This window comes from Staurois parvus, unplaced genomic scaffold (genome assembly GCF_062004578.1).
Source record: "Staurois parvus isolate SC_StPar_1 unplaced genomic scaffold, SC_StPar_1.0 ptg000311l, whole genome shotgun sequence".
Taxonomy (NCBI): domain Eukaryota; kingdom Metazoa; phylum Chordata; class Amphibia; order Anura; family Ranidae; genus Staurois; species Staurois parvus.
Window position 1 is genome coordinate 647,755 of NW_028318107.1, and position 11,198 is coordinate 658,952.

The 11,198-nt window shown below is 46.4% G+C and overlaps 1 protein-coding gene across 1 annotated transcript in view; it reads right to left on the reverse strand.

Moving 5' to 3' along the window:
• Positions 1–10,993, reverse strand: part of LOC149457606 (uncharacterized) — a 54,757-nt gene extending 43,764 nt beyond the window's left edge. The window contains exons 1-3 of the mRNA XM_089683446.1: positions 10,650–10,993; positions 9,221–9,400; positions 5,233–5,252 (exon numbers count right to left, since the gene is read on the reverse strand). Of these exons, the coding sequence (XP_089539572.1) occupies positions 5,233–5,252; positions 9,221–9,400; positions 10,650–10,917 (468 nt within the window). The 5' untranslated portion in view covers positions 10,918–10,993. The remainder of the gene's footprint in view (positions 1–5,232; positions 5,253–9,220; positions 9,401–10,649) is intronic.
• Positions 10,994–11,198: the final 205 nt, after the last annotated feature.

Below are 11,198 nucleotides of genomic sequence, written 5' to 3' on the forward strand. Positions count from 1 at the left end.
ATTGGCCAAAGCAATGCATCTGACCACAGGTCAGGTGCAATGCTTTGGCCAATCACAGTGCATGATGATGTCACAAGGGGCGGGGTGATGTCATCCCAGTATTTAAGAACTGTCAGATTGGCACAGCCCTCAGATGGTGGGAGCCAGCAGCGAGAGCAGAGCGGTTCTTTTTTTTGTCTTTTTTCGGGTTGGCGGTGGGCATCATGATTGACGCTGGATCTACTTCGGGAGACATTTTTTATTTTTGTTTTTTGTAAAGGACTTATCAAAGACTATCAGGAGGACAAGGTTCTTTGAGGGGGAGCCTCCCTGCCACCATAACACCAACCCATGTTGAGGGCACGTGGCCTGGTATGGTTCAGTAGGGGGGGGGGGGGTGCTCGCTTTCCTGGCCTGCTGGGCTGCATGCTGGGATAAGTATGGTATGGATTTTGGGGGGACTCCCATGCCATTTAAATTTTGGCCTGGGGGTTCCCCTCAACATCCATACCAGACCCGAGGGGTTGGTATGAACGGGGGGTACCCCACATGGTTCAAAAACCCAAAAAATTAATTGCCGGCCAATGCGGCAATTCTTTTAACATTCAGGTCAATTTTTTTTTTTAGATACTTTGCAAATTTAAAACTGGTGCTCTTTATCCGATGAAATTGGACATGATGAATGCGCTGTATAGTCTGCAGTGTCCCCCTTACAGTCTAAGGGAACTCTGCGAGTTCTGATGTAAAGGGGAAATGCGCACATTCAGATTAAGAGAAACTCTATGAGTTCAGATATAAAGTGGAACTCCGTGGATTCAGATGCAATGGGAACTCTGCAGATCCAGATCTAAAGGGGAACTCTGCCAGTTCAGATCTAAGGGGAATGCTGTGGATTCAGATGTAAAGGAGAACTCTGTGGTTTCAAATGTAAAGGGGAACTCTGTGGTTTCAGATGAGAGGGAAACTCTGTGGATTCAGATATAAAGGGGAACTCTTCAGATTCAGATGTAAAAGGGAACTCTGACAGATCAGTTGTACAGGGAATTCTGCAGATTCAGCTGTAAAGAGAAATTCTATGAATTCAGATATTCAGATGTAAAAGGGAACTCTGCCAGTTCAGATGTGAAGGGGAACTCTACGGATCAAGATGTAAAGGGGAACTCTGTGGATTCAGAGTAAGGGGGGACGCTTGTGATTAAATCCATATGATTAAAAATGTTATTTAATCACAAAATATATGTATAGTGCATGGTACAAAAATTGATGATTTGCTGTGCGCCACTAAAGTGTTTGGGTTTGGCTTAAAAATGTGGCAATCCTACCCAAAACAGCAGGAAGGGGGCCTGCTGCAGGACATGTGAAAGGGTCCCATTGTAATAAAGGACCCCATGAAGGGAATAAAGGGCCCCAGGATTAGTGGGAAGGGCGCCAAAACCAGGGATTAAAGAGGGACTTCATGGTCCGTGCACCCGGGCCATGAAGGTTCTAGTCACACTTCTGCCCCCCCCCAGGTACGTCGCTGGTCTCCAAGTAGTTATAGATACTTCTCTCCTGAACCCTATTCACACCTTTCCTGTAATGAAAGTTCTCAGTCCCGCCTCTTCCTCCTCCTCCCTCCACACTCTCTGTATTAAGTTCCTGATATGTTTTATCCTTCAGACAGTTCTCCATTTGTGTTGCATGTTGGAAGGAGGAGACCATCTCTAATCCTAATACACGTTCTATCCTAGGGTGACAACGCTGCTCCATAGATACAGTATGGGTACAGCTGGCCATATATGAACTGAAATTCACGGGGTTCAGCAGGGATTGGCCACATTTAATCGATGTATGGGAACAGTGGTTGTACAGAAGTCAATTTACTGATCGACTTCTGTACAACCAGCCTGTTGGATAAGTGCCGCCCAATCAGCACTGCAGACTATAGCCGGCAGCACTGATCTGTGTATTGTGATGGCAGGAAAGTCTCCCCACTGTCAGAATACAATAGCTGAGCGGGGAGGATTCCCTCATCCCTATCGAGTGTGTGGATGGGGAAATTGGGCCAGCTTTTTTTTTTCGTTAAACCTGCTGGTCAAACAAAAAAAACCTGAATCATCTCTGGGCTGCTTTAATCAGCGTTGTCTCTCTTGTGTGTTACTGGCAGGATGACAGTTGGACATAAAGGAAATATAAGCCTAAAAAAGAGAAAACTAATGCAGCCATCACATCGAAGGACTGGTAGACCGACTTCATGTTTATTCTTGTATTTAGATCTGCTTAAAATTACTGAAAAGAATTAGTGAATTCAAGAAGTACAAAGTGCAGATTCTTCCCCACAGATGTAAACGACGGGTGGACCCATAGCTGCTCCTAGAGATGAATGTTCCTTGGCCAGCTCTAAATTGGCACATTAAGATGACCTGTGACCCGGGGTGTAGGCAGGGGTGAATGTGGTGCCCCTTTAAGATGGGAGTTCTTCAGAAACCCTCCCAGGGAGTGAGATGAGGTCATTTCTTTCCTGGTGGGATCCTTTATAAGTCTAGGGCGGGGTATTGAATTAAAATTCATGGAGGTCCGGTCATTAACATTTCCATCCAACAGAGGTCCAAGTCTCATGGTTATGACTCGGATCCTTCATGTCACAGCCCCACCCCCTTACATGACAGTTTCCTCTTCACATCAGTGTCATCAGTTCTCCCTTTACAATGCAGCCCCCCTTTACATTACATTGCACCCATTTACTGTACAGCCCCCCTTTACATTACAGACCCCTTTGAATCCAAGAGCCCCCCATTTACATCAAAGCCCTCAATCCCCTCTTCACACCACAGCTCCCCTCCTTACATCACATTCCCCCTCCCCTTCTCATCAGTGTCCTCTGTTACTACTTCACAGTCGCCCCCGCCATGCATCCATGTCCCCTTAACAATCCCCTTCCTTGTATCCCAGTTTCCTCTACAGCTCTCCCTCTTCACACCCATGCCTCCTTGTATCACAGTCCCCTTCACAGCCATCCAAACTCGCTCCACAGTTCCCTTCACAGCCTCCCTTTACTTGCACCCCAACCCTATCACAGTCCCCCTCCTTGTATCTCAGACCCCTTCACAGCCCCCCCTACTTGCACCTGAGTCTCCTTCACATCCCCCCTCCTTGCACTCCTGGCCCCTTCACAGCCCTTTTCTTTGCACCCCAGTTTCTTCACACCCCCTTCTTTGCACCTCACTCCCCTTCACAGTCCCCCTTCTGTGCACCCCAGTCCCCCTCTCAGTCCCTCTTCTTTGCATCCCAGTCCCCTTCACAGACCCCCTTTCTTGTATCCTGGTCCTTCTACCAGCCCCCTTCCTTCTTTGCAACCCGGTCCCCTTTATGTAAATGCCCCCTCCCTTACATCACATTTTCCCCTGTCAATCACAATTATTCAATCCCACCTTATACAGCAGGTAGAAAGCAGAAGGTGCAGCATGTCCGGACAGAGGGCGGGAGCTACCCAACTTTTTATGCTAACAGGCAGATGATTGGTTGCTAGGGCTGCCTCTAGCATCAGATCACATATTTGTGAACTTGGGCAGCTCCTGTCCTCTGTCCAGACATGCTGCACTTTCTGCCTTCTACCTGTTGTTTGGAATTGAAGGTGGCGGCAGGGCGATGGGGCAGCGGGGTGATGGAGCAGAGGGGTGGAGGAAGGAATGGAGCCATGGTCAAGAAAGGACTGTCATGCGGTCAGTTTTTGGACTGTGGTCCACCATTTAGTGATACCTGGTCTAGGGGGACCTTGGTTAGAGGAGTAGGCTGATGGGAATGGAGCTGCCTGATTAGAAAGATGCATTGAAGAACTAAAACCAATTTATTGGAACCCAAGGATGGGAGACACCAAAACCGAGTGATGGAAGGTACATTGCCTACTTAAAGAGGACCTGTTCTGTATCACTGTGTTGGGGATTAATCATTACTAAAGACTGTTACTGATTGACTACCTCAAGTACAACACAAATGGAAATGTATGAGCCTCTGGCTGAATATTGGTGAATCAAGTGGATACCTTCTATCTGTGAGAGTGTGAGTTGTGACTGCACATTGTGAGGACCCAGCAGTGGATATCTCATGGTAGGTATACATTGCTGGATACAGAATCCTGAAGGGAGATTACACAAGTTCAAATCTGGTTGGGTCGGAGCTGGTGATGGATAGGGGATGAAGCCACCCTCTTGTTGGCAATGAGCTGATTTCCTCTATGTAGCACAAGGCAAGTGATCTGGACCCCCTCATCACATGGGCCTCAGGTGTTAGTTGGACTATCAGAAGCCTATCCTGTAACCATGGAGAAGATGTAAGACCTTTCACAAGCAGTATCCCCAGCCATAGGTGGATCATTGCTAATGGTGACCATGAGAATGGTCAATAAAAGGTTTGGAACCTTAGCTATGAGTCACAGGAAACTGCCTTAATGTCACATGATGGGTTATAGGAAATTACCCCAATGTTAGGTTATGGATTACAGGAAACTTCCCCAATGTCACATTATGGTTTATAGGAAATCACTGCAATGTCAGGAGATGGGTTACAGGAAACCTTCCCAATTTTAGGTTACAGGCAACCACCACAATCTCAGATTTTTGGTTACAGAAAACCATCCAATGTCACTTTTTGGGTTACAGGATACCACCCCAATGTCAGGTGATGGGTTACAGGATACCACCCCAATTTTAGGATATAGGAGATTACTTCAATGTCAGGTTATGGGTTATGGGAAAGTGCCTCAATTTCAGGTTTGGGGCTACAGAAAATCACCCCAATGCCATATTAGGGGTTACAGAATAACAACTTCCCAAAGTTGGTATTAGAGATTTAATGCAAATACAGTTTTTATACTATATACAGGTAATAGGTCTTGATAGAGCGCGGCATCTATATTTTCTTCATTTGTATGCACTGATAACTCACATTTATGAGGGTGAGCAAGATAGCCTGCGATCTTATTGATAGAAGATGTTTATTATACACCTTATTGGCTCACAAGTAAATTTTTAATATTCAGTTATTGGATATCATTGTTTCTCACATTGGACACTTAATAATGTAAAGTCATCACCTCTGTATTGTGGATTGCAGTAATGATTGTACACTTGTATCACTGCTCAGAGCTGTACATTATTAATGGAGACACGGCCAGAAATAGGTCAGTGGGCATTGCGTGTCACCATGTATTGGGCTAATAGTAAGCCATCACTGTGATGTCACAGATAAAAGTTGTCACCCAATGTTATGACTTACCCACAGTCTTCTGTTGTGAGCTGTAAAAGGTAAAAAGAGAGGAAATAAATACAGAGAATTCAGTGACCTTTCATCTTTTTGTCTTTCATTATTCTGTACATTTTTCCATCCATGGTGAGTCAAACTGATGAATCAAACACCTTTTTATTTTTAAAGGGTTCACAGTATTATGTTAATAAGGACCTGATCACTCTACCATCCAGCTGCAGCAGACAGCAGGGAAAAAGCTCACCTACTTCATGCATTGCTCCCTTCCAGACCATACAAGTGAAGTGTCTCCTCCTCAATGACAGGAAAACTCTAGAGAACGTCAGTGACCAGCAATGGAGGGCATCCAGCCGGTGAGGAAGTGACACATAGAAACAGCTGAGTATTTCACTTGCACTGCATAGCCCTGCAGGGCAGTAGATAATGACTTTTCCTGGAGGGGGGGTCAGATCTCAGACTGCAAGAGTAACACAAGATGGTGCCTTTTGCACTGCTCAGTAAGGTTGGCTATGGGGGTGTTTCTGAAAGCAGTGGTCCTGTGTGCATGTGGAAATAAAGTGTGGTGCAACAAATATTGGAGGTGGTTGTCATAGTGCTGAATACTGTCCGTGGCTTATATGGTCACAGATTTCAGGTATCAGTAGACAAGATAGTCAAGATGTCAGCCCCATAGGGAGTGCATTGTTTTATTGTTGACTTTCAGCAGACTAATACATTTCCAGTGTGACAAGCATGGCAGAATGAGACGTGTAAGGTGCTCTGACTGGGGAGGAAGGTTTAAGTGGAGTAGGAGAGAGGTGAAATGAGTGGGAGATGGGTGGGAGTTGCTATAACCTGCCTCCCTGTCACTCACCTAATCCCCCATTAGGTGGGTGACAGGGAGGCACAGTGATTAGGAAGGGAAAAAGGAAGGTGCTATACCTGGAAGAGAGAAGGTGAGGTGGTATGGAGGGGGTAAAGCAGTATGCGGGGTAGGTGAGGCAGTATGGGGGGTAGGTGAAGCCGTATGAGGGGTAGGTGAGATAGTGTGGGAGGTTGGTGAGATGGTGTGGGGGGTAGGTGAGGCGGTATAGGAGGTTGGTGAGATGGTATGGGGGGTAGATGAGGTGGTATCAGGGTAGGTGAAGTGGCATAGGGGGTAGGTGAGGAACTATGGGGGGATAGGTAAGGCAGTATTGGGGGTGGGTAAGGCAGTATGGGGGAGTAGATGAAGTGGTATGAGAGGGTAAATGAGGCAGTATGGAGGGTAAGTGAGGTGGTATGGGGAATAGGTGAAGTAGTGTGAGGGGGTGGGTGAGGCAGTATGAGGGATAGGTGAGGCAGTATGAGGGATAGGTGAGGAGGACGAGGGGGGGTAGGTGAAGCAATTTGGAGGTGTAATGGATATGGTAAAATGCCTATTTTGTTTCCTATTGAATATATACATGTTTCTATACATATCTACTTTTATACTTTAATACTATTTTATATTCTAAATGTTTTGTATGAATATATATACAGTATATATATATGTTGTGTGAATATTTTCTGCCTACTGGGCTTTGTGGTACTTTAAGAAATTCTTGCTTGGGAGGTGTCTGCTCACATGCACTGACCCCCTCCCATTGTGCCAACTTGAGACAAAGGAATGTTTTTCTTTCTATAAGATAAGACTTGGAAGAAGATCACACCTATATTCTGACGAAGATTGTTTCCATGTGGAAATGACCAATCAAAGACTAATATAATGCTTATGCTGTTGTCACATGACTCTCGCATCATTTTGCATATATAAGCTCACTTTCTCATTATAATAAACTAGAAGTGTTCATAGACTGAACTTGTGTGTCAGCGTGAGTCCCTTCCAGTGTGCGCACATTCCAAAGCTAGCTAGAATGATTAATTTGGACAGGAGCAGATAATCAACGGACATTTTTAGTCCCTAACCAAATCAGAGGTAGGTGAAGTGATATGAGGGGATCGGTGAGGTGGTATAGGGGGTAGATGAAGTGGTATGTGAAGGTGGGTGAGGCGGTATGGGGTTCTGTGGGGCAATATGGAGGTTAGTGTTATGAGGGGGTAGGTGAGGCAGTATGAGGGGTATGTGAGGCGGTATGGGGGGGGTAGGTGAAGTGGTATGAGAGGGTGGGTGAGGCAGTATGGGAGGTTGTTGAAGTGATATGAAGGGGTAGATGAGGCAGTATGGGGGGTAGGTGAGACGGTATGGGGGGTAGGTGAAGTGGTATGAGGGGATGAGTGAGGCAGTATGGGATCAATTAAGTAATATTGGGGGTAGGCAAATTGGTATGAGCAGGTAGGTGAAGCGGTATGGGGGGTAGGTGAAATGGTATGAGGGGATGAGTGAGGCATTATGCGGTCAATGAAGTAGTATTGGGGGGTAGGTGAATTGGTATGAGGGATTAGGTGAAGAGGTATTGGGGTAGGTGTAGTGTTATGAGAGGGTAGGTGAGGCAGTATGGGGGGTAGGTGAAGCGGTATGAGAGGGTAGGTGAGGTGGTATGGGGAGTAGGTGAAGTGGTATGAGGGGATGGGTGACGCAATACGTGGGGTAGGTGAAGTGGTACGAGCAGGGGCGGACTGACAACTCATGGGGCCCCCGAGTAATAGGAGATCATGGGTCCCCTGTGTCCTTGCCAAAACTCAAAAAAGCCTATAAAAAAGGTACCAGGGGCATCTCATGGGGCCCCCTACTGACCCCGGGCCCTCGGGCAGTGCCCAAATGGTCAGTCCACCCCTGGGTACGAGGAGGTAGGTGAGGTAGTATTGGAGGTAGGTGAGGTGGTATGGATGAGGTGAAGCAGTTTGGGGGGTAGATGAGGCAGTATGTGGGGTAGGCGAAGTGGTATGAGAAGGTAGGTGAGGTAGTACTGGGGGTAGATGAAGTGGTATGAGGGGGTAGGTGAAGTGGTATGAGGGGGTATGTGAGGCAGTATGTGGGGAAGGTGAAGTGGTATGAGGAGGTAGGTGAGGTAGTATTGGGGGTAGGTGAAGTGGTTTGAGGGGATAGGTGAGGCAGTATGGAGTAGATTAAGAAGTTTGGGGTTGTAAGTGAGGTGGTATGGGGGTAAGTGGAGCAGTATGGAAGGTAGGTGAAGTGGCATAAGGGGGTGGGTGAGGCAGTTTGGGGGGGTTACACACAGAGTGCACAGTCCAGTATTGCACTGCACACAGAGTGCAGAGTTGGATTCTTCCACAGCTACTTACCTCTGCATCCCCCATCCACATCTCACTTTCACCCCTCATCATCTCTGACCTCTGCATACAACCCCCCCTCCACTGCCCCCATCTTCTCCCCCCTCCATCTTCCACATCTTACGTTTGTTGCTGTATTAAGCTGAAGCACCCAGTTGGATCTAGTAACTCCTCCCACACTGTAGGTGGCTCCGCCTCTCTCACTTGCGGGGCGATCATGGCGTGGGGGTGTCGGCATCCGCACTGCACCTGCATCTCCTTTGTCCCTGTTCTGCACTCAGTGGCAGCCACTCAGGAGATCAGATCTATGGGATCCACTGGGGGACAAGCTGTCCCTTGTAAGCACAGAAGCCGGACTTCTGCCTTTACAAGTGATATCGGTGAGCGGGGAGCAGAGGGGCGGAGACAGAGGTGGGGGAAGTTACAGCTGAGAAAAACCCTGATTAACATGTTAATTCAATTTAAAAAGTACTTTTATTGTTGTTTTCTAAACTATAATTTTCACTAAATAATCCCGCTGATTTTGACTACTCCAGGCACTTCCTGTTACAAGCTGACAACACTCTGTTCCTGCCTCCCAATTGTTCTCTTGTGTTGTCACCCTGTCACATGCTCTTCCACTGCAGACTCCAAGTAGCCGTGCACATTTTCCCAATACATGGGGCCAAAATCATACTAGTAGATTTAATACACGAAAAACAAATATGGCCATAGCTGGTCCGTGTGTTTCTATGATTGTGGTGCGGGCATTAGAGTGTAAGCTCTTCTGAGGAGGGAAACAGCAACACAACACAGATAAATTCATTACCTCGGATGATGTGTTGGATCCGTTGATTCTTTTTCCAAGATGCATTTGTTTTTATCTGGTTAATAAGGACAAGTTCCTTGGCCAGTTTCTCTATACTTGGCTGACATTCCAGAATCTTCATCTTCTCTTCATCACTGGCGCTCTCCACATCATCGATCACCACAATCACATTCTTCCTCCCTGTGGGGAAATGATTGCCTTATTGATGATCAGGTTTGTATTATTACATTGCACAGATCTGTGTAGCAGAGCTTTATTGTCTATACAGTACATACTCCATGCAGAGGGGTAACTAGAGCCTTTCATGCAAGAAACCATAAAGGCCCCCCGACCCCCGGCTGAAACCCTTCCCCCACGGTGGTGGAATGCCAGGGCCCGGTCACAAGTACAACCTTTGTGACCCTGGTAGTTCAGCAACTGTTGTCAGTAGTTTTTTACATTTTTGTCATTTATTTTTTATTATTTGTCATTTTGTTGGGGGCTTTGGTGAGATATCAGGGGTCTAAACAGACCTCTGATGTTCCACCTTTGAGACAGAAAGAGGAGATTGAAGGCACAGCCCTCAATCTCCATCTCTGCAGCCTCAGCTACACAGAATGAATGGACAGGAATAGCTCTGTACAGAGGTGTCCTATTCATTCACAAACTGAAGCATAGGAAACACAGTTTTCTATGCCTTTGTTACTGTGTGAATGAACAGAATCAGCGATCAGTACGGATCACTGACTCTATTCATTAAATCAAGGAAGGGACAGTAAATTACACATTTACCGGCCCCTTTCCCACTTTCCATTCTGATCCCATGCAGTAGGCGGCGGGAAAGGGGAAGGAGGAACTTGTTAGCACTGGGGAGGGGGGTGAGGGGGGATTGGGGAATATACAGGGGCCTGATCACATCACAACAGGAGGTGGATAGGAAAGGCGGTGGGGCAGCATAGAGAGGAACCGATCCACTCTGTTTTCCTCTTGCATCTCCTAAAAGGCTGGAGGGGATTGGACCCTATAAATTCCACCCCCATTGACCCTCCTATCCAGATGAACAGGGGCTTCACAGGCTCCCTGGAGTATGGGGCTGTGTCACAATTGTGACCCTTGCAACCCCTATACATATGCTCCTGACTCTATGTCATTCCTTGACTCCATGATGTCTGGGTAACAGTGTCAAGCTGTTCTTGGCTCGAATTAGTATAAATAAAGACAGAAGTTGTTTTTTTAAACACACAAATAGCCTGAGATCTATTGTAGAAGTATGTTTGTGAAAGACACTCGGTGGCCCTGGTCAAGGACATGTTTCGTCCTCATCCCTGTGGTGTCCCCCTGTAGTCACCATCTTACAGAAGGAAGTTTTGGCTCATTTTAGCAGATGAGAAAGATTATAAGTACAGCAATCATCACAAATAAAGTTTACAAGAAATCTTAGTCCTTTCACCTAGGGTGACTGATAGGTCCTTCAGTTCCTCATCGTACAAAGAGTCGGTGACATCAGTGACATTAATTCTTCCTCTGTTTCTGGTGTGGTAGAGAATACCAAACGTACATTGGCGTATTTCCTGTCTGAGGCTCCGGGTTGTATTTGAGATGTAGATGTGGCGGACATCTCTCACAAGGGATGAATCCAGGAGTAAATCAATCAGCCAATCATAGCAGCTGGCATGTTCTCTGGAGAAGATCCCAACCAGCCCCTTCTTCTGACACATCTCCCTTCTTATCCAAGGAGACTTCTGAAGTCCTGGATCTCACCATCGGCTCCTAATAAAGATGGTTCTCATTGATTTCTGTAAAGTATATAGAAAATGGCAATGTGATCTCCTGGTGCTAATTCCCCATATTACATTTATGGGGCTTCCTACGATGGCTGCAAGGAGGATGAACATTATTTATAGAGTCTAAATTCTACTGGTGGTGTTCCTCTCTTCCGAAACTGAATTGAAATGCCATTTTGCTGGGCAAAATTTGTTAAAAATTTGAATCAGTTTGT